Source organism: Hemiscyllium ocellatum, chromosome 12 (assembly GCF_020745735.1).
Source record: "Hemiscyllium ocellatum isolate sHemOce1 chromosome 12, sHemOce1.pat.X.cur, whole genome shotgun sequence".
Taxonomy (NCBI): Eukaryota; Metazoa; Chordata; class Chondrichthyes; order Orectolobiformes; family Hemiscylliidae; genus Hemiscyllium; species Hemiscyllium ocellatum.
In genome coordinates, this window is record NC_083412.1 from 27,486,859 (window position 1) to 27,511,397 (window position 24,539).

The 24,539-nt window shown below is 42.2% G+C and overlaps 1 protein-coding gene and 1 non-coding gene across 6 annotated transcripts in view; both read right to left on the reverse strand.

Annotated features, from left to right (window-relative positions):
- The window catches only part of reps2 (RALBP1 associated Eps domain containing 2), a 196,472-nt gene that overhangs the window by 79,024 nt on the left and 92,909 nt on the right, over positions 1–24,539 (reverse strand). For 4 of the 5 annotated variants that reach the window (XM_060832955.1, XM_060832953.1, XM_060832956.1 and 1 more), the window contains 4 exons: positions 19,291–19,414; positions 15,676–15,782; positions 11,601–11,748; positions 6,192–6,255 (listed from right to left, as the gene is read on the reverse strand). In XM_060832955.1, coding sequence (XP_060688938.1) covers positions 6,192–6,255; positions 11,601–11,748; positions 15,676–15,782; positions 19,291–19,414 — 443 coding nt within the window. The remainder of the gene's footprint in view (positions 1–6,191; positions 6,256–11,600; positions 11,749–15,675; positions 15,783–19,290; positions 19,415–24,539) is intronic. The other variant, XM_060832954.1, reaches the window with a different exon arrangement.
- On the reverse strand, positions 2,058–2,176 carry LOC132821231 (5S ribosomal RNA). The gene has a single exon (XR_009645301.1). It is a non-coding gene; the product is annotated as a 5S ribosomal RNA (ribosomal RNA).

Sequence of the window (24,539 nt, forward strand, 5' to 3'; positions counted from 1 at the left end):
GTGTGCAAAAAGTGCCAAAATACATCAACTATCAAGCTAATTGGAACAATCAGCAAACCTTTCAAAAAAAAAAATCTGCCAGGATTGTTGAGAGGAACTGTCAAAAGTAACTGTCCAAGATAACAGCCAAGGCTTTAAAACTCCCTTCTTTTAAATATTTGGAAAAAGAAACTGTTTGGAGTGCTTAAAAACAAACCATGATGTGCTATTACATTTGTCTGTTGACTTAAGCCCAAAAGCATCTATTTCAGGATTGTTGCTGCATGACCTATTTTACAACATTCATGATCACAGTAGGATGCCAGCCATTTTATTGTTTGATTGGCATCTTCAAATGGTTATAGACCCTTTGAAGTGGGATTATGAATGAATTCCAATGTTTGTTGTTAAAAACAGGTTGTACATTTGAAAGCTTCATACATTTTATTATGTAGCTAAAGTAATGTATTTTTAAATGATTTTTTTAAAATACAGTGAAGTTTGCAACACAAACCTAGAATTTAATTTAATAGAATTTTACTTTATTTCACCTCCGTGTGGGTCTAAGACTCTGCCTGTAGTGTATATTAGGTGAGCTGTCATGGTAGGTATAAGAGAGTGAGGGTGATGGATGGAGACATGGTTTAGCATGAAGAGTATATGGGAGCATGGGGTGGATACAGGCATGAGCATGGAAAAGTGAAGTATTGGGAGACTGCATGTGGCGGTGAGATGGAGGAATGGATTGGCAATGATTCTCATGGCAGTGACATCAATCAAGCATACGGTACCCTCCGAGATATTGTTATAATCAATTAGTGATAAAAGCACTTTGTTCTGAAACTACAAGCTATAAAAATGTGTTGTATGAGTCTTTAGGTAACACTGCCACCAGAGACTCAGACAACTGTGTGAGAGAGCCTCATTCCAGCTATGTAAGCAGAATATCTAAGCTAACATTGCAGTGCAGTACTGGTGGAGTGCTGTGCTGTCAGATGTGACACTTAATGTGAAATGTGAAACAGATATCCTGTCTGTCTTATTCAATGTAACAAAATTGCACAGTAGTAATTAAACAGATCAATGGAGTGCCCCATAAATTCCCAACACCTTGAAAAATGTCCATATTACAGAGGGGGAAGTGTTGGATGTCTTGAAATGCATAAAGTTGGATAAATCCCCAGGACCTGATCAGGTGTACCTGAGAACTCTGTGGGAAGCTAGAGAAGTGATTGCTGGGCCTCTTGCTGAGATATTTGTATCATTGATAGTCACAGGTGAGGTGCCAGAAGACTGGAGATTGGCTAACTTGGTGCCACTGCTTAAGAAGGGTGGTAAGGACAAGCCAGGAAACTATAGCTTGACATCAGTGGTGGGCAAGTTGTTGGAGGGAATCTTGAGGGACAGGATTTACATGTATTTGGAAAGGCAAGGACTGATTAGGGATAGTCAACATGGCTTTGTGCATGGGAAATCATGTCTCACAAACTTGATTGAGGTTTTTGAAGAAATTACGAAGAGAATTGATGAGGGCAGAATGGTAGATGTGATCTATATGGACTTCAGTAAGGCATTCAACAAGGTTCCCCATGGGAGACTGGTTAGCAAGGTTAGATCTCACGGAATACAGGGAGAACTAGCCATTTGGATACAGAACTGGCTCAAAAGAAGCAGACAGAGGGTGGTGATGGTGGAGGGTTGTTTTTCAGATGGAGGCCTGTGACCAGTGGAGTGCCACACAGTTGGGTCCTCTACTTTTCATCATTTATATAAATGATTAGATTAGATTCCCTACAGTGTGGAAACAGGCCCTTCGGCCCAACCAGTCCACACCGACCCTCCAAAGAGTAACCCACCCAGACCCATTTCCCTCTGATTAACACTATGGACAACTTAGCATGGCCAGTTCACCTGACCTGCACATCTTTGGACTGTGGGAGCACCCGGAGGAAACCCACACAGACACGGGGAGAATGTGCACACTCCACACAGACAGTCACCCAAGGCTGGAATTGAACCTGGGACCCTAGTGCTATGAGGCTGCAATGCTAACCACTGAGCCACCGTGCCACGCCCAAAGCCTACTGCACCTGGTATTCCCAGGTGGTCTCCCATCCAAGTACTAACCAGGCCTGAGTCTGCTTAGCTTCTGAGGTCAGATGAGATCGTGCGTTTTCAGACTAGTATGGCTGTAGGTATAGCCATTGGATGCAAGCATAAGAGGTACAGTTCGTAAGTTTGCAGATGACACCAAACTTGGAGGTGTAGTGGACAGTGAAGAAGGTTACCTCAGATTACAACAGAATCTGGACCAGATGGGCCAATGGACCGAGAAGTGGCACATGGAGTTTAATTCAGATAAATGTGAGGTGCTGCATTTTGGGAAGCAAGTCTTAGAAGGACTTGTACACTTAATGGCAAGGTCCTAGGGAGTGTTGCTGAACAAAGAGACCTTGGAGTACAGGTTCATAACTCCTGTCGCAGGTAGATAGGATAGTGAAGGAGGTATGCTTTCCTTTATTGGTCAGAGTATTGAGTACAGGAGTTGGGAGGTCACGTTGTGGCTGTACAGGACATTGGTTAGGCCACTGTTGGAATATTGTGTGCAATTCTGGTCTCCTTCCTATTGGAAAAATTTTGTGAAACTCGAAAAGATTCAGTAAAAACTTACAAGTATGTTGACAGGGTTGGAGGATTTGAGCTATAGGGAGAGGCTTGAACAGGCTGGGGCTGTTTTCCCTGGAGCGTCAGAGGCTATGGGGTGACCTTATAGAAGTTTACAAAATTATGAGGGGCATGGATAGGAAAATTAGACAAAGTCTTTTCCCTGGGATCGGGGAGTCCAGATCTTGAGGGCATAGGTTTAGGGTGAGAGGTGAAAGATATAAAAGAGACCTAAAGGGCAACTTTTTCACACAGAGGGTGGTATGTGTATGGAATGAACTGTCAGAGGAAGTGGTGGAGCCTGGTACAATTGCAACATTTAAAAGGCATCTGGATGGGTATATGAATAGGAAGGGTTTGGAGGGATGTGGGCCAGGTGCTGGCAAGTGAGGCTAGATTGGGTTGGGATATCTGGTCGGCATGGACGGGTTGGACCAAAGGGTCTATTTCCATGCTGTACATCTCTATGACTCTGTGCTGTAGATTACCTGGCCATGACAACCATTGTAGATTGCAAATTGACAAATGTATTTTATACATTACAACACTGACCAGACTTTATAAATATCATTAGTAAAGAACTTTGAGACTTGTTGGGAATGCAAATGTTTCTACAGAAACAGAAGTGATTTCTTTCCTTACACACTGAATTTACACAGCTATTCATCCATGGGATTTGCTTTTATGACTGGAGGAAACCTTGGGCACAGAACAGAAGGTAACAAAATCCCCCATTTATCAAACAGCTCATTGCTTGGTCACCAAGCTTGCCTCGACACCATCAAAACATGGATCACTTAGTTTAAAAATGGTAGGAATCTTCAGCTTCAGGGCATTATTGATTCTACATCGTGGACAATGCTGCTGTTTAGTAGCAGACAGGCATATACCTGAAGCTATCTGAAACTAATTATACAAGGGAGTCGGTTGGCTCAGTTGGCTGGTTTCTGATGCCAATGGGGTTGGTTTAATTTCTACACTGGCTGAGCTTACCATGAAGGACTCTTACTTCCCAAACTCTCCCCTTACCCGTGGCATGTTGACCCAGTTAAACCATTGCCAGTCATAAACGTGCCCGCCCCCCCCCTCTAATGACTTACTGGACCACAGGACTATTGCGACAATGGTGACTTTAACATGAATCAGGGTCATTGAGCTTTTCAGGAAGCTTATTTGGTGTCGTCATTGATTAGAGATAGCATTGATCATTGAAAAGATAATAGGTGGAATTAGATGCCCATTAGTAGGCACTGCATCAGCCATCAAGGAAATCAACAAACTGAAGTTGCCCCCATTATCCATAAAACGTTGCAACTGAGCAATGACAGAGATAAAATATAATTGTCGTTATTGCTACTTCTGTGCATCAAGATTGAATATTTCCATCTGCTGGTCATCAATCAATTGGGCAACACAATGATAGCTGATAGAGAAGATGAACACAAATTGACATGGGCAAACTCTAGCAACATTACAAACAAACTAAGATGTACAGTCCAATTTCTGTGAGGTAAGGCGGGGGGGGGGGGGGATGGTGACTAAAAACATACAGCAAAAGAGAAACAGCATGTGGAAAAATTTCGACCAAATCTCTCAGACACAAATTTAAAAACTAAAGGAGACTTTGAAGACAGAAATTACCAAAGCTTGAGTCACACCAATAATATTCCCAAAAATAGGTCTGGAGGGTTTCAGAGTGAACCTGGGCATAATTAGGATCAGTTTTCCAAAACTAATCTGCAATGTCATATCACTAGCAGATCTCAGGCTTTGTGCAATGCACATTTTCCTGATTGTGCAGTAGCCCAGCAGAGCCTGAATAGGCTGGGGCTTTTTCCCTGCAGTGTCGGAGGCTGAAGGGTGACCTTATAGAGATTTATAAAATCGTGAAGAGCATAGGGTAAATAGACAAGGCCTTTTCGCTGCGGTGGGGGGAGTCCAAAACTAGAGGGCATAGGTTTAGGGTGAAAGGGGAAAGATATAAAAGGGACCTACGGGGGAATGTTTTCATGCAGAGGGTGGTGCGTGTATGGAATGAGCTGCCAGCAGAAGTGGCGGAGGCTGGTACAATTACAACATTTAAAAGGCATTTGGTTGGGAATAGGAATAGGAAGGGTTAGAGGGATGTGGGCCAAGTGCTGGCGAATGGGTCTAGATTAAGTTAGGATATCTGGTTGGCATGGACGAGTTGAACCAAAGGGTTTATTTCTATGCTGTACATCCCTATGACACAATGACCTGCAGCTTCTAGGCAGAAAGTTACCCCACAATACATTTGCCACGATTGAAGTTACTCTTGGTATTTACTCAGATTGTTTAGGAGGTCCAAATGCAACAACAGCCTGAAACAAAGCCAAGACCACAGGTAGATTGGCACAATGAGGAACTTGTACCATGCTGACTATCCGAATAATATCGTTTCAATGATTTTCTTTTACCTTGCTGGCAGCATCAACACAAGTATAAATACAAATTCAAATTATGTACGAGTTGTTCATCCACTCTGACTCTGCAGACTGATGTGTCCCACTGACAAATCAGACCAACAAATGTCTCAGATTGGACCTCAACTCTAGATTGACTTCCATAAAATTGGTTGCAATGTGGTCATATCAGGAGAGCAAAAAATGAAATCACCATGTTTTTATTATGCTTTGATTTTATTATGAATAAATCAAAATCAAAGCTGCTGCAAGAACTGGTGGATTGCAGTGTATCAGAATACATTTTGACAAAGCTTCTTGCATATTGTGATTAATCTTTTAAATGAGGCACTTGGAAGCTAGTTTGCTGCAGATACGGAATGAACTGATGTTCTTCCTTAATGGTAGGGATAAAAAAAAAGTACTCTCTGTGGGATCCTGATGAATGGCAAGACTAGCAGTCTATCTCCTTAACATACCGATTGAAAAAGACATGAACCATTTGACTGAGAAGGAAATAGGGTGAATTAGAATCAAACTGAACATTGAAAGTGAAGTACAGTGAGTGAAAGAAAGATTGCATTAAGCAAGAGGGTGATCAAGATACAGAATGAAAACATTGAAAAGTTTGGACGTTTAATACTTTTTAAAAAATCTTCTTGTGACAATCTACTAACTATGTAGTTAGGCTCCACAGCATCCAAATGCAGTTTCACATCAGTAGTATAAACGGCATCATTAGCAGAGTGTTTACAACATGAAACACCAGCCCTCAGTGACATTTATGGTACAGATGCAGTAATTTTTTGAAGTTACTGAAAGGTTCCCAGTGAGCTCCCATATATGGAGCATGTATGGCAATTCACAACTGACAGAGAATTCTTTAAGTAGATTAATCACTACAAACACTGTCATTTGTTGTTATTTTTCCCAGCAAATTCTGGGCCACAATTTCTTTCCCTTAAAAGGACTCAAGTTTCATGACGGAGGAGCGAGATTAGAAATTTGTCAGATTCAGCCCACCATAACAAAAAGCACTGATTTGGGTATCTTTGCATCATGACGTTTTGTTGTATTCTTTACCAATGCATCAGGCAGAAAAGGAAAACAAAACATCAAACTTACCATATATGAGAGAGCTCTCGGATGGGAAGCTTGGATTTTGTAAAGAGGTCCTTTGCAACGGAACCTATAACAAGATTTGGATTAGTTTGCAATTATAATCATGAGAATGTTTAAAACGTGTGGCAAATATTTCCTCAATCCATTAACATAAGAATATGGAAAACAGAATAGACCATTCAATATGATCATGGTTGATTGGACACTTCAATGGTGTTTACCCAACCCATCTCTATAATCTTGTATATCACTGGTAATCAGAAATCTCTCCACCTCTGTAACAGGTTAGGTGAATTGGCCATGCTGTGTTGTCCATGGGTGTTCAGGGATGTGGAGGTTAAGTGTATTAGTCAGGGGAAATGTGGAGTAATAGGGTAGGGGAATGGGTCTGGGTGGATTACTCTTTGGAGGGTCAGTGTAGACTTGTTGGACTTCATGGCCTGTTTCCACACTGTTGGGATTCTATGAAACAAATTGAAAGACTCAGCCTCATCAGCTAACTCTGACAGAATTCCAAAGATGCATAACTGAGCGCAAAACAATTCTCATCTCTAAAGTGGCATTTTAACATTTTTAAATTGTTTCCCTGGTTCTTGACTCCTCACCCTGCAGAAGCATTTCACCTACACCTACTAGTCAAAATTAGCTGCTCCTGAATAGTTTTCCTTCTTTCAGATTCAGGACCAACTGCAAGGACTTGCAAACACCAGGTACCTCCATCACCCAGGCACAAGGTGGGGTAGCTCTGAACTCAAAGAGACAGCACTGAAGAGGAGGCATTGGCCTAGTGGTGTTAATCGGTGACCTGTTAACCCAAGTAATGTTCTGGGGATCTGGGTTCAAATGCCAAATGATGGGATTGGAATTTTTTAAAAAATGGAATTAAGAGTCTAAAGATGACCATGAAGTTTGTTGTAAAAAAACCCAGAAGGTTCACTCATACCCTTCAGGGAAGGAAACAGCCATGCCTTACCTGGCTGGTATGTGACTCCAGATCCACAGCAATGTAGTTAGCTCTTAAGTGCCCTCTGAGCCAATGACACTCTCATTCAATTAATGAGTTTTTTAAAAACCGTCAAATGGGAATCTACAAGATGACTTCAAGGATCCCGTAATGGTGATGGGGTTAGTAGAGAAAGAGCAGTCATTGTCACTTTGCCCATATTATATCCAATCGCTTTGCTTGCTGGATTCAGGACATCAGCTCACCCCTAATCGCGACACCAATACAGCTTCAGTTTCTATCCACAAAAAAAGCCTCCCAATGCAGAGTCCCACAGTGAAGATTCTGTGCCTTTTTCCTTCATTGCACAGGAGTTGGGAGGTTATGTTGCAGCTGTACAGGACATTGGTTAGGCCACTGTTGGAATATTGCATGCAATTCTGGTCTCCTTCTTATCGAGAGAGGTTATGAAACTTGAAAGGGTTCAGAAACGATTTACAAGGATGTTGTCAGGGTTGGAGGATTTGAGCTATAGGGAGAGGCGGAATAGGTTAGGGCTATTTTCCCGGGAGCGTCGGAGGCTGAGGATTGACCTTATAGAGGTGGGCATAGATTTAGGGTGAGAGGGGAAAAGATATATACTGAGTACAATGGGATCTTGATCAGATAGACCAATGGGCTGAGGAGTGACAGATGGACTTTAAATTTAGATAAATGCAAGATGCTGTATTTTGGGAAAGTAAATCTTAGCAGGACTTATACACTTAATGGTAAGGTCCTGGGGAATGTTGCTAAACAAAGAGACCTTGGAGTGCAGGTTCATAGCTCCTTGAAAATAGTTGCAGTTGATAGGATAGTGAAGGAGGCATTTGTTACACTTTCCTTTATTGGTCAAAGCATTGAGTATAGGAGTTGGGAGGTCATTTTGCAGCTGTACAGGACATTGGTTATGCCACTGTTGGAATATTGTGTGTAATTCTGGTCTCCTTCCTATCAGAAGGATGTTGTGAAACTTGAAAGGGCTCAGAAAAGACTTACAAGGATGTTGCCAGGGTTAGACGATTTGAGCTACAGGGAGAGTCTGAATAAGCTGGGGCTGTTTTCCCTGGAGTACTGGAGGCTGAGGAGTGACCTTATAGAGGTTTATAAAAGGATAAATAGATAAAGTCTTTTCCCTGGGGTGGGGGAGTCTCAAACAAGAGGCGTAGGTTTAGGGTGAGAGGGGAAAAGATATACAAGAGACCTGAGAGGCAACCTTTTCACACAGAGGGTGGTACGTGTATGGAATGAGTGGCCAGAGGAAGTGGTGGAGGCTAGTACAATTGCAGCATTTAAAAGGCATCTGGATGGGTATAGGAATAGGAAGGTTTGGAGGGATATGGGCCGGGTGCTGGAAAATAGGTTGGGATATCTGGCTAGTGTGGACGAGTTGGACCGAAGGGTCTGTTCCTGTGCTGTACTGTACATCTCTACGACTCTATTTGCACTTGTCCTGACTACTGTGCCAGATACTGGGAGTGGGTAACAGCACCCACAGGATAGCATCCCTCTACCACCCAGAGGAAAGGATTTAAAAAAAACTAAGACATTACTTCCAAGGATATTAAACAAGTCTTGACATTAAAAAATGACATTGAAGTGCTCAAGTATAAAACAAACCTGGTGGGAAGAGCAACAAACAGAAAGAGGAAAACAAGTGGGGCTGGATGAGGAGGCTGTATTTTTAAACTATGAATGTGTTGATCCCATTTAATTTTGTCATTAACAAAATCGATGTCGTGGTTCAAGTGTAATAAACAATTTTATATGGAAAAAGACCTTATGCCACATGAATTTTGCTTCGAATACAGGAGCTAGAGTGAGCACAGAAGCAAGGTGGTCAAGTACTCCTATCGCAAGGGTTGGTGTGGTCTAAACTTGGAGAAAGGTACTCTTTACCCCACACGCCTCAATCCTAGGCCCCTAGCTCACAACACAAAGGCCCTTATCCTCAATGGCAGCAGACAGGGAGCGCACTTTGAATACTTGTTAGAGAAAACACTTGAATGGAAAAGCACAAAACAATGGTATGCTGACTTGAGCACATCCATTTTACTACTGCACTTTTTGTGTCAGAGTTCCATGTTCGTAACTCTTTGCCAACTCTGCGCGCACACACAAAAAAGGAATTGCTAGCTCTCATTGTTGCATAAAGACAAGAAGCAAGAGCAGGCCATTCAACATTGCAACCCTGTTCCACCATTTGGTAAGATCATGGCTGATTTAAGTTTTACTTGTCTCCACTTTTCTGCTTATTGTCCATCCATTGAACCTTTATCAGTTAAGGATACATCTACCTCTTAACAATATTCCATCACCCTCCCTCCACCCTCTGGTGGAGAGTAACAAGAGAGCCCCACAGACTCATTCCCCTCAAAAATACTTAAATGGTCAACCCTTGCTTTTAAATGGTGTCCCTAGTCCCAGTCTATCCCACAAAAGGAAACATTTCCAAATTCAATTTGCCTCACTCCCTCAGAATCTTCTGTTCCGCAGGATCACGCTTCATTCTTCTTAACACCAACCAATATAGGCCCAAATGCTGAACAATTTGTCATAAGATACAACCCTTCATGCCAGAAATCGGTCATTTTTAAAGCTTACTTTGAAAGTCACCACATCAGAAGCAGGTGGTGTGGAATCAGGGAAGACATTTGGACGCGGAAGATAATGGGCGCCTATCCAATTCAGGAGCGGGTTTAAAGAGGGCTGCTCGACATAGGTATGGCCAGAGATGTCAACTGGGGGCTGTGCTGGAAAAACATAGCTGGTCAAGCAGCATCCGAGGAGGAGAATCGACGTTTCAGCATCTCCCCTTCATCAGGGAAGGCTTATTTGATGAAGGGCTTATGTCTGAAATGTCGATTCTCCTGCTCCTCGGATGCTGCCTGACCTGCTGCGCTTTTCCAGCACCACACACTCTCGACTCTGATCTCCAGCATCTGCAGTCCTCACTTTCTCCTTTGTACTAGGAATTTGGGAACATCGATTTCTCAGCATAATGGGAAAAAATGAAATCTGTGACCACGAGGGGAACGATTAATTGCAGCTGGAAGTTCTCTGCAGCATAAGTACAGCTGTTGCCTGAAAGCACTCATGAGAGGGGAGGACGGCAAACACAGAGGCCCGTCAGCAGAAGGTGGCTTGTGGCTGCCAAAAGGAGCTGCTGAGAACATTTAGATGTATGTGCAAATTGACATTGAGACACACTATCCCATGCACTCAGACTGCTGAAGAACTGAAACCAAAGCTGGGGTGGCACAGTGGTTAGCACTGCTGCCTCTCAGCACCAGGAACACAGGTTCGATTCCAACCTCAGGCGACTGTCTGTGTGGAGTTTGCATATTCTCCCCATTATATGCTTGGGTTTCCTCCCACAGTCCAAGGATGTGCAGGTCAGGTGAATTGGCCATAGTGTTAGGTGCATTAGTCAGAGGAAAATGGGTCTGGGTGGGTTACTCTTCAGAAGATTGGTGTGAACTTGTTGGGCTGAAGAGCCTGTTTCCACACTGTAGGGAATCTAATCTAATCAAAAAGGTCCCAGTTCTAAATAAAATGCAGGACTAAAGCGACATGCAGGGAGAAGAGAGAGGGGAGAACTGCTTAGGAGGAAGTTGACGGGAGGGATGTTGTAAAGTTGATGATGAAGTGTCATTCTCACCATTGCATCTTCGACACCAGTAAATCGTGTTTTTAAAATGTATGCGCTGACATGGCCTGAAAATCAATTTGGCTACCCAAGGGAGTTTTAACATTTCTTTCCAAAAATGTCCTGACGGCTGATTTCAGTTAAATGGTGATTATTTATTTTGGTAGAGATAACGTTTGATTACAAAATGGGTGAAGCGATGAAATCACTTTTGTACAAATCACTGCTTTTGTACACTCTGACTATTTCACCTTACATTATGGATACAGACCACACTGTTTATTAGTTAAATGGACAGCAGACAGGAGAGTTTACCAATAAATAGTAATTCGGTTGCAACAAGAAACAGTCAGCACTGTTACAGAGACAGGAGTCTGGGTCTTGTTTCTGCTCACATTGGAAGTGATGAGGTTCCATGCTTGCCCTTCTGCCAGCTGCAAGTCTCAGTCAGTGAAAAGAGTTTGAGAAACTCTATTCCTATTTCCATGGGGCTGGATTCATGACAGACATCTGCCTCTAAAATGGCAAAGATTGAAACCCTCATTCTATGACGAGGGCTGTTATCAATAAGAGCAAACTTCGTGATGATTCAAACTCAGGTGTGAGTGGAAACAATGAAGTTCAACTTTGGCAAGGGCACAAGTACCTGTTCTATGACCAGTTCAATTTTACTTTTCACTGGATTTACAGAGATTAATTTCAAAGAGATAATAACCGCATCATGACAGTGCAGCCATTTCATTCACAGTATGTTATTTATGCTTTGAATAAAGTACTGTACCAGAAATGAGAGATTTCATATCAGGCTGCAATGTTTTAAACTGATTGAAGTAGTACTCTCGCTGTTCCTCTGTTATCCTCCAGGGGTCATCAGTGTCATCCGAAGGGTCCTCCTGTATTTCTGGGTCTGTTGGTTGTACAGTTGGTTGCTTCAGCACAGAACAGAAAGACAAAATTAGTCTATTACTTGCCAAAAGAATCCATCTAACATTCGGGGCATTTTCTCTTGCATTTTTAGTTTTAAATGTGACAAAGTTGCTAAAACTATTGGCAATTAGAAATTATCTCAAACAGAAATGTTTGCTAGGTGCAAATTGACTGGATCAAGAATGTTGTTTTTCGATATTTTGGGGGGTGTCTTGTGACTTTTTGGGGGGTGTCAGTGGTGGTGAAGTGCACTTTATTTGACGAAGGGGCAGTGCTCAGAAAACTTGTGATTTCAAATGAATCTGTTTGACTATAACCTGGTATCGTGTGACCTCTGACTTCGTCCACCCCAGTCCACCTTCACATGGTTTCCATTAGGTGGCCTGGAGACACCCCTCATTTCCACACCCGATCCTCACCCATCTCTTATTTCTACTGGCATTTCTATTTCTGCCTTACTGTTGGTAGCATGCTTTTCCTACTGCCATCACATTATCGCTAAAACAAACAGCACATGCGTATCCTTTTGCCCATGCTCTTTTCTAAAAGTGTTACGTCCAGCAATTTTGAACTGAATATTTTTAGCCCCTATATCTCAGTAATTCCACCTCTATCTGGAACCTCTTTTTATTGAGTACCGATTCACTGTTTTATTAGACAGTGTGTGCAGTGATGTACTAATGGATTAGCTTATTGTTTAATAATTTCAATTTTTTTAATAGCAGTTCCTTGCATTGGAATTTTAAGTATAGGTTTTACTTCTGGCCTGTAACTAGTTATTCCTTCGCTATTTTTGTGCTCCTTTTGTTAAATCTGTCCAATGCTCTTTGTAACGTCTATATTTACAGATTTTTCATTGCCCTGCCCATTTTATTAGTTTAATCCTTTCGCCAATTTCCTGTAGGCCCCTTCCTCCGGGACACTGGGGTCTGCATGGTTCAGGTGAAGCCTGAATTTGTCTCAGTACTGATGCCAGAGTGTCTGGAAAAGGAACCCCTTCTCCCCACACAAGCTCTTTCACCACATGTTAACTCAATGACATTCAACGGCTGTTGAACGTCCCATTAGCATCTTGGAGGTTGCTATTGACAAGAAACTGAACTGGATTAGCCATATGTATACCATGCCAAAAGAGATGGTCAGATGCTAGGAGTCCTGCAGCGAGTAACTGACCTCCTGACTCCTTAATGCCTAATCAACTACAAGGCACAAGTCAAGGGTGTGATGGAATATTCTTTGTCTGGTTGACTACAAACGCCAATAACATTCAAGCAGCTTGATGTTATCAAGGCAAAAGAAGCCCCCCGATTGGCACCGCATCCACAAACAAGCATCATTCTCTCTACCACCGATACTCAGTAGCAGCAATACGTACTGTTCTGGACAAGACCAAACCATATTAAGAGGATAGCCTAGACCCTACCATCTTATGTTAAAGGCAAGTCAGGTCTTGCATTCTAAATGCAATTCAATGGGTCAAACTGCCAGATTTGAAGCAAAGCACACTTTATTCCCACACCAGAGTTAAAATACAACAAAAGAAAGAAGAACTTGAAATCACCTAATGCCATTGAAAAACTTAACAGAATAATGGATGATCTAACTACTAAACAGCAACTGTTCCAATCGAGTAACAGCCCATAAACACACCCTTGGCAAAAGCAAATTCAGTGAAATGGATTGGTTCACACGCAATTCTAGCAGAAAGCCCCACTTTTAGCTAGAACAGAGAGAGGAATAAGAGCTTGCACATCCAGCTTCAAGACCCCAGCAGCAACTGCTATTGACAGCTAAAATGGAAAATACTGGTTCTGTGGGAACTTGGGCTGCTGCTATTGTTCCACCTTTAAAAAACCCCAAGGTCTCAGCACACTGTTTACTCCAGTGGCTGAGTAGAATGCTCGGCAACTTTTCTTAATAAGCAAAAACTATGACAAACCTCTCAAAACTGTAGTATTGTCCTAGTACCATTGACAAATTCCACTGCGACAATTCACTAAGGGTCCTCAAATACCACTTTCTAAACTCACAACCAATAGGGTCTGGAAGGGCTAGGGCAGCAGATAATTCGGAACACCAATACCTGCAGAGTTTTGTTCCAGGCCACTCACCATCCCCTCTTGGAAGTATATTACTGTTCCAACTTTGGTGACAGGTCAAAATCCTGGAAATCCCTCCCCAATAGCATTGTGGGTCTAAACTGGACTTCAGTTGTTTACTGCCACCTTCAAGGGCAACCAGGGACAGCAATGAATGCTGGCTCAGTCAGCAAAACCCATATCACATGATCAAGTTTTTAAAAAACACTTCCCTGTTCTGACTATCTCCAATACCAGGCTGTTTGCGATCCAGGCAAATTACAACCCCCTAGATGCTGCTTTTTAAACTTAGTACCCAGCTTCTCCTATTCCATGAGCAAGGTATCCCCCTTCTTCTTGCTGGTGTTGTTTGAATTGGTTTAAACATCCCCTTTCCCCATGAGACAGGATTATTTCAAACATACTCTGTTGCACACAGCTGAAAGGAGTCTTGACCAAGAACCTAGTGAGGTTGCCTGGTGGTTTATGTTCCCTCATCCAGTCTGCCCCACTTCAGATGGTTGATGGTTCCAATTATTTTCTGTGTAATAGGCACAGGGAAAGAGAAGAAGAGCAAACTAAACTAGCAGTGTATTCTCTCTCTCTCTACGCAGACAGGATCAGGTGTCTTCATTTCTGCTTTCAAGGCTGTTTAATCAGAACAGTAAAAGTAGGCTCAGCATCTTGAGTTATTTGTGGCGTGATTTTATTTTACAACCTCGTGTTTTGCATAACACCACCACCAGCACCACCGCCTCCCACTTCACACGTTAAGAATTAATGTGAAGGCAGTTTGGAGAACAGTCAGCAGTCATAAAACACTCCAGCTGGTGTCACACAAACATGGCTGCGAGCTGGGCAGGCGATTCAGATCATTTAGCATACTAAAGTGGCAGTGTAATGAAGCTAATGAAAAACTGGGATGCAGTGGAAAGGATTAAAACAAAATCAAATCTTAATTCAGTTTAATCCTATGTACAAGTTGCAAGTTATGTGCAAGGTTAAAGCACTCCGCTACAAATACATTTTGCTGATTTGGAAGTGATGCAGAGCAAAGCAAAATATTTAGTCTACAGCCTGGCACTGGCTTCGCTTCAAAGGCTTTGGGCATCATGAACTCTTTAAGAGAACTATCAAGCATATCAAGGGTGAGGCTTCCTGGACCATTACAGGGGTTTAATCTTCAGACCATGGGAGTCTAGACTGTTGTGCATTTGCAAAAGCCCTGGGAGCTGTCAAGCAAGCTATATCGTGAAGGACAAATGGGGTGCCTGTGTACACCAGTCCCAATTAAAACTCCACAGTACTGTCAAAAACTCAAAAGGAGGCTCCCAGAGTTAAATCTGTCTTCACAACATAAAAGAAAATGGAGAGGGAATGATAATAAGTATTGATAATGAAGGTTTATTTCAAAAAGGTACTTGAACTTATTCAGTGTTATCAAAGCTAGGGGTCAGATTATGTAAAACTGCACAGCCTTCATTATGTTTACTTGATCTTAAAGTTCTCTCACTTGCCCCTACCTCCTGCCAATCTCCTACACACCCCACTGCCACAACCGGAACAGAACACTGACTTAACACATTCAAGAAACAGAGTTCAATAAACAGTTTTGTAGTTGAGATGCCAGTTGGCAGAAAATCTCTTCCTGTCCTTACCAGTAAATGTTAATTTCATCCCATAAGCGTATATTTATAAGATGATAAAGTCTTTGTATTTTGTCAAAATCTCCATGTAGACATACTCTTGAACTTTGTTTGATAAGCACAGAAATTTAGCTGTGTTTCAGCGAATTATGCTGAAAATCTTGAGAGAAAAATTACAAGTTTTTTGGCTCTCATTTATTCTTACCCGAGAGTAAATAGAGTGAGGAAGTGAAGGCTTGGATATATAGTTCCCATGTGTTTGTCCACTAGGATATACAACGGAGCCTGCTGTTGGGCTTCCTTCGTGAGCGACTATAACACAAAAACAATAAAGTTAGGTGCTATTCAATCTGAGGTATGAAGTTGCATTGTACTGACCAGCTACAGCAAGTTACCATACATTTACTGTGTCTCATGCTTGGTGTTTTTCCCCCACTATTTAATTTTATGATTTTGACTGATTCAGAGGTAGGTGAACATTAAAGAAATATCCAAAAATTAATTATCTTTCAATTTTAAAAAAAAAAATTAGCTCTGTTTATTATCACACTCACTTGGACAGGAGGTCAGCAGCTGGGAATTCTGTAGTGGTTACCTTGCCTTATGATTCCTCAATACTCAGAGCGTGAGGGACAGTGCTGCATTAACTTGAAGGATTGCAGCCCCCACAGCACTCAAGCAGCCCAATACCATCCAGATCAATTAAACAGCCTGTTTAATTGACACCCCACTGACCATCATAAAACATTCATGGCCTTCTCCCCAATGCCAAACATCAATAGGGTGTACCATCCACAAGATGCAGTGCAGCAATTCACCAAGGCTCTTTCTTATAACCTTGCATTGACCAGAAGCACAACGTGCAGTAGATATGTGGAACACCACCACCAATGAGTTTCCCCTCAAAATTTCATGCTAGCCTGATTAGGAACCATATCATGGTTTCTTCATGGGCTCAGGATCAAAGTCCTGGAACCCCTCTTCTTTATACTACGGCAGGAATACCTGCACCAGAACACCCACGGCTCCCTAAGGCAGCAGCTCACCATCACCTCCACAGCAGTTAGAGGTTGGCAACAAGTGCTCGCCTTCTCAGTGATGCTTACCTCCTGTGAAATAGTAAATAGATGGAAGCTCTTTAAAAAAAAAGCGACACATTTATTGAGGGCTAGGCAATTCCTTAAGCAGAATCTTTCAATCAAACTACATCAGATCATACCTTTATTTCTTCTGCATAAATAATGCTGGATGGTGAACAAATACTTTGCATTTATCTTCACGGTAGAAAACACTAACAGCATTCTAAATTTACCAAATACTCAAGGGGCAAAAGGATGAGTGGAAATAATTACAATAACTATCATTAGAGAGTAAGTATGTATTAAGGAAAGTGTATTAAGGAAATTATTAGGGCTGAAGACGAGAAGTCCTTTGGACCTGACAGAATGTAAAAAGAAATAGCCACAGAGATAGTCAGTGCACTGTTGTAATCTTCCAACAATCTTTAAGTTTCGGAGAAACCTCAGAAGTTTGTAAACCTGAAGTAATACTTTTACTTAAAAGGGTTGAAATCAAGTAAAAGGTAACTAGTGGCCAGTTAGCTTATGTCGGTTATTGGGAAAATGTTAGAGTTTATAATAAAGGATGTAATCACAGATCATGTAGAAATACATATGATCAAGCTGAGTTAGCATGGCTTCACAAAGGAGAAAATCATACCCAACACATTTTCAAGAATTCTTTGAGGTGGTAATAAGCAGGATAGTAAAAGGGGAAGCAGTGTATGTAATGTGTGTGGATTTTGAGAAGGCATTTGATAAAAGGTATCACATGCTGGTCTCTTGTCTTATTGAGAACCTATGGTTTTGGAGGCAGTATATGAACTTGATGGAGGACTGGCTAACTAATAGAAGACAGAGTTAGGATACACGAGGGGGCATTTCCGGACGTCTACCTGTAACTTGTGGAATTCGTGTTCAAGCAATAATTATTTATCATGTATATGACTGACTTTGATGTACAGTAAATGTACTGTAGCTATAACTTGGAGGTGCTGGTGTTGGACTGGGGTAGACAAAATTAAAAATCATAACACCAGGTTATAGTCCAATAGATTTATTCAGACGCACTAGTTTTCAGAGCACTGCTCCTTCATCAGGTGGCTGTGGAGGTTAAGATCATGCTCACAGAATTTATAGCCAAAGGAGTCCAGTGTCATGGAGATGTGATACAGTTAACAATCTTTTATAATGGATTATGCTGGTTTCTGTTCTTTGATATGTAAATCTCAGAACTTTTAAATTACATTCTCAAGATAGCTCAGCTTTTTAAACAATAGGTCTATCTGTGTCCCAATGCTATGTCAGACTGACAAACCCTCTGTGCTGTAGCTAGGTTTGTAGATGACAAAAATAGAGGGGAAAGCGAGTGACAAGGATGATGCAAATGGTCTGCAGAGGGAAGTTAAGCAAATGGCAAAAAAATTGGCAGATGGAACACAACTTGGGAAAAAATGTGAGGGAATGCAGTTGGCAGGAAGAATAGACAATTTGAATATTATTTAAATGGAGAAAGATTACAGAATACGACAGCAAAGATAGATTTGGGAGTCCTCATGCACTACTTTGAAAAAGCTAGCATGCAAGGCCCAGTGGATATTAAGGTCGGCAATTGGAATGTTGGCCTTCATTTCAAAGGGAACTGATTACAAAAATAAGGAGGCTAAACCTATATAAGGCACTAAATCAGAGCACTGTTGGAATTCTGTGAACAGTTTTAGGCCCCTTATCTAAGGAACAGGCAGACTTTTAACAAGTCGAGCATCATAGGGAAAAGGCAGGGAAGTAGAATTGCGGATTATCAATTGAGTGATCTCATTGAATAGTGGAGCACACACGATGGGTTGAATGGCCTACTTCTGCTCCTACATTTTATGGTCTTACATTTCCATCTGATGCACTATATCTTTTACAACCGTACCTTGTTTGATAATTATTGCTGAGAAACAGTCAACAGGTCCGGTGCTCTTGGCTCACTGGGGTGTTATTAAAGCTCAGCTGGGAGGGGGGGGGGCGGGGGGGGAGAAGAGTTTCCTAAACATCATCTACTCTGAATTCATCAACTGAGAGGCACCATTGGTGTAAACTCAATTCCCCTCACTCGTCCAGTACTGAATTATAGTCACAGAATTGTGTCATAATTTATTTTCGACATTTGAAATAACAGAGAGAGGGAGAGGTTTTCAATGAATAGGTGCTGGAGTCAACCACATTAGGTTCACGTTTTCTTCTCATTCTCCTCATATTGTTTGCAAACCAGTAGCATTAGGATCTAGATAAATTTATGATCACCAATAATGGTGCTACCAACTATAAGAAATCGAGAGACAGAGAGAGAGACAGAGCGAGAGAGACAGAGAGAGAGAGACAGACAGACAGAGAGAGAGAGAGACAGAGAGAGAGAGACAGAGAAAAAAGAGCGAGAGATAAGAGAAAGCAAGAGTGAAAGAGCGAGGGAGAAAGAGTGAGAGAGGGGGAGAAAGAGCGAGGAAGAGAAAGAGAAAGAGAGGAGGCAAGAGAGAGATAGAGAAAACGAAAGGAAAAATAGTGAGAGAGAAAGAAAGAGGAGAGCGAGAGAGCGAGATTTTCCTCAAGCATTATTTTTCTTATGACATGGGTACCCAGAACAACATCAGATTTTTCTGACAGATTCTGGCAGAGAAAAAAAAAAGATTAAATATGAAAACAAAACTCTTTGTCATTCAATCCTTGTGGAAGACCTTTCCACTTCATAAACAAGCAAACACTGAGCTTTAACCTACCTGTTTGGTTTTGATCAAAACTAAATCTTGGTCTCCCATCTCCACTTACTGCTTGATTCTTTTGGTATGATGGTGAAGAAGGAGGAGAGTTGAAGGGCAATGGAACTGCAGACACGGGCTCCTGCTTCACATCAAACAGAGTAATATTTCAGTCCAGAGGTGGTACACTGCAGTGCTTCAACCAACAGATTTTAATCAGAGAGTCACCTTTGGTTAGTGGCACCACTGACGATATAACAAAAATATATACATTCATAATTTTTTTTACACACCTTATTCATTAAAACTATACTTCCTGTGCTGCTGCACAAAGTGTAAATTGTCGTCTTGATGGCATATTGAATAAGGAGATTTGCCTTTCAGATCAAAAGACTCAATTCCTGATCTGTGCTACCTTTGAACGATCTGAGCCAAGGCACTACAACTGTCCTGAAGGTTAGGAAAGTTAGAGGGATTAACCATAGTTACCCTCTTTCTCACCATCCAGTGACTTCTATCAGAAAGTGGGTGCATTTATGTATAATGCTAAGCACAAACACAATTCAAATCAGCTCCACAGTACAATGGAGATGTCAGTACTCGTAGTCAAGGCTCACCAATGATTCAGTGTCAATGAACACAAGTCTGCCACTAGCAACAGGTAGAGAGGCGGCATGGTGGCTCAGTGGATAGGACTGCTGTCTCAGTGCCATGGACCTGGGTTTGATTCCAGCCTCGGGCGACTGTCTGTGTGGAGTTTGCACATTCTCTCAGTGTCTGCTTGGGTTTCCTCCAGGTGCTCTGGTTTCCTCCCACAGTCCAAAGATATGCAGGTTAGGTGGATTAGTCAGGGGTAAATATAGGGCAACAGGTCTGGGTGGATTACTCTTTGGAGGGTCGGCGTGGACTTATTGGGCTGAAGGGCCTGTTTCCACACTGTAGGGATTCTACGATGATTTGATTAAGACCTGGGTCTTGAACTGAAACAAAAGTTTGTGGGGGCATTGTTTTAGTTCAAATTGCCTCAGTCTGGGAACTCATCATTTTGGTTGCATTTCTCTCTCCTACTGATCAAAATCTCACCCACAATAATAATGAACGACCCTGACTCCTTGTTTTTAATATCCACCTCCTGGCAATGACAATGAGTTCTCCCTCGTATTTCTTATGCAACCATCAGCTCCATTCCCCTTGTATGTCAGGTACTGGGGGAAAATGTTGGACTCCTATCATTTGTTCATTTGTTAAAAAAAAGTTACGATTATTTTAACTACAAAGGCCAGTTTTATTGTTTGAATGCTGCATATCAAATCTCCCTTCATGTCAAACCACCACTGACAAAAGCAGCCTCATACATTGCTAAGTAGCTCAACAGTGAACAGCTGAAGTTACTATTTTCACATTGGACAGTTGCTTAACCTTGGGACTGACAGCGGCACACTGATTTTCTGCAGTCCCATTTTCAAAAATATCTTTCCAGCTTATTCTGATACATAGCCTTCATTATTAACAAACCACATTGCCAGGACACAGTGTCCCTCGGAACCAGCATCAAGAATTACTTGAACTGGACGACATGCTAAAATAGCAGCAGAGTCATAGTCATAGAGATGTACAGCATGGAAACAGACCCTTCGGTCCAACCCATCCATGCCGACCCGATATCCCAACACAATCTAGTCCCACCTGCCAGCACCCGGTCCGTATCCCTCCAAACCCTTCCTATTCATATACCCATCCAAATGCCTCTTAAATGTAGCAATTGTACCAGCCTCCACCACATCCTCTGGCAGCTCATTCCACACACGTACCACCCTCTGCGTGAAAAAGTTGCCCTTTAGGTTTCTTTTATATATATTTCCCTTCTCACCCTAAACCTATGTCCTCTAGTTCTGGACTCCCTGACCCCAGGGAAAAGACTTTGTCTATTTATCCTTTTGTGAACCTCTATAAGGCCACCCCTCAGCCTCCAATGCTCCAGGGAAAACAGCCCCAGCCTGTTCAGCCTCTCCCTGTAGCTAAGATCCTCCAACCCTCACGGCAACATCCTTGCAAATCTTTTCTGAACCCTTTCAAGTTTCACAACATCTTTCTGATAGGAAGGACACCAGAATTGCCCACAATATTCCAACAGTGGCCTAACCAATGACCTGTACAGCTGCAACATGACCTTCCAACTCCTGTACTCAATACTCTGACCAATAAAGGAAAGCATACCAAATGCCTTCTTCACTATCCTATCTACCAGCTACTCCACTTTCAAAGGAGCTATGAACCTGCACTCCAAGGTCTCTTTGTTCAGCGACACTCCCGAGGACCTTACCATTAAGTTTAAGTCCTGCTTTCCCAAAATGCAGCACCTTGCATTAATCTAAATTAAACTCCATCTGCCACTTGTCAGCCCATTGACCCATCTGGTCCAGATCCTGTTGTAATCGGAGATAACCCTCTTCGCTATCCACTACACCTCCAATTTTGGTGTCATCTGCAAACTTAGCAACTGTACCTCTTATGCTCGCATCTAAATCATTTATGTAAATGACAACAAGTAGAGGACCCAGCACCGATCCTTGTGACATTCCGCTGGTCACAGGCCTCCAGTCTGAAAAACAACCCTCCACCACCACCTTTTGTCTTCTACCTTTGAGCCAGTTCTGTATCCAAATGGTTAGTTCTTCCTGTATTCCATGAGAGTCTCCCATGGGAAACCTTGTCAAATGCCTTACTGAAGTCCATATAGATCACATCTACCACTCTGCCCTCATCAGTCCTCTTGGTTACTTCTTCAAAAAACTCAATCAAGTTTGTGAGACAAGATGTCCCATGCACAAAGCCATGTTGACTATCCCAAATCAGTTCTTGCCTTTCAAAATACATGTACATCCTGTCCCTCAAAATTCCCTCCAACAACTTGCCCACCACCGAGGTCAGGCTCACCGGTCTAAAGTTCCCTGGCTTGTCTTTACCGCCTTTCTTAAACAGTGGCACTACATTTACAAACCTCCAATCTTCCGGCACCTCATCTGTGACTATCGATGATACAAATATCTCAGCAAGAGGCCCAGCAATCACTTCTCTGGCTTCCCACAAAGTTCTCAGGTATACCTGATCAGGTCCTGGGGATTTATCTACCTTTAACCATTTCAAGGCATCCAGCACTTCCTCCTCTGTAATCTGGACATTTTGCAAGATGTCACCATCTATTTCCCTACAGTCTATATCTTCCATATCCTTTTCCACAGTAAATACTGATGCAAAATATTCATTTAGTATCTCCCCCATTTTCTGCAGCTCCACACAAAGGCCACCTTGCTGATCTTTGAGGGGCCCTATTCTCTTCCTAGTTACCCTTTTGTCCTTAATATATTCGTAAAACCCTTTGGATTCTCCTTAATTCTATTTTCCAAAGCTATCTCCATTTTGCCCTCCTGATTTCCCTCTTAAGTATACTCATACTTTCTTTATACTCTAAGGATTCACTCGATCTATCCTGTCTATACCTGACATATGCTTCCTTCTTAAACAAACCCTCCATTTCTTTAGTCATCCAGCATTGCCTATACCTACCAGCTTTCCCTTTCACCCTGACAGGAATATACTTTCTCTGGATTCTTGTTTTCTCATTTCTGAAGGCTTCCTATTTTCCAGCTATCCCTTTACCTGCTAACAACTGCCTCCAATCAGCTTTCAATAATTCTTTCTAATACCATCAAAATTGGCCTTTCTCCAATTTAGAACCAAGTGTGGTCTTGTACACACTTAAGAAATTCCTCTCCATTTAAACCCTTAACACTATGGCAGTCCCAGTCTATGTTTGGAATGTTCAAATCCCCTACTATAACCACCCTATTATTCTTACAGATAGCTGAGATCTCCTTCCAAGTTTGTTTCTCAATTTCCCCCTGACTATTAAGGGTCTATAATACAATCCCAATAGGGTGATCTTTCTCATTTCTCAGTTCCACCCAAATAACTTCCGTGATGCATTTCCAGGAATATCCTTGCTCAGCACAACTGTAATGCCATCCCCTCCTCTCTTGCCTCCCTTTCTATCCTTCCTGTAGCATTTGTATCCTGGAGCATTAAGCTGCCAGTCCTGCCCATCCTTGGGCCATGTTTCCGTAATTGCTATGATATCCCAGTCCCATGTTCCTAACCATGCCCCGAGTTCATCTGCCTTCCCTGTTAGGACCCTTGCATTGAAATAAATGCAGTTTAATTTATTAGTCCTACCATGTCCCTGCCTGCCCTGACTGTTTGTCTCACTTCTGTTCTCAACTGTACCCATGTCAGATCGATCTCTTTCCTCACTATCTCCCTGGGTACCACCCCCCCATCCTTACGAATTTAAATCCACCCAAACAGTTCGAGCAAATTTCCCTGCCAGTATATTAGCCCCCTTCCAATTTAGGTGCAATCCGTCTTTCTTGCACTGGTCACTTCTATCCCAAAAGAGATTGCAATGATCTAAATATGTGAATCCTTCTCCCATACACCAGCCATGCATTTATTCGCTCTATCCTCCTATTCCTGCCCTCACTAGCTCATAGCACTGGGAGTAATCCAGATATTACTACCCTTGAGGACCTCCTTTTTAAATTTCTAGGCAAAGACAATGACTGCAGTTGCTGGAAACCAGAGTCTAGATTAGAATGGTGCTGAAAAAGCACAGCAGTTCAGGCAGCATCCAAGGAGCAGTAAAATCAGGCCCAAAACGTCGATTATACTACTTCTCGGATACGGTCTGAACTGCCGTACTTTTCCAGCACCATTCTAATCTTTTTAAATTTCTGCATAACTCTCTGCAATCTCCCTTTAAAGTCTCAACCTGCTGGCCCCTCTCCCCCATGAGAACATTCTGCACCCTCTCTGAGGTGTCCTTGATTCTGGCACCAGGGAAACAACGCAGCATTCTGCTTTTTCTCTGCTGGCCACAGAAACGTCTGTCTGTACCTCTGACTACAGAATTCCCTCACACAATTGATCTCTTGGAAGCCGACGTACCCCTCATTGCATTAGACCCAGTCTCAACACCAGAAACTTGGCTGTTTGTGCTACGTTCCCCTGAGAATCCATCACCCCCTACATTTTCCAAAACAGCATATCTGTTTGAAATGGGTATATCCACAACAGACTCCTGCCTAGGTGCCTACCTCTCTTACCCTTCCTGGAGTTAACCCATCTATGTGACTGTATCTGAGACTGTCCCCCCTTCCTATAACTGCCATCCATCACATACTGTTGCTGTTGCAAATTCCTCATCGCTTCTA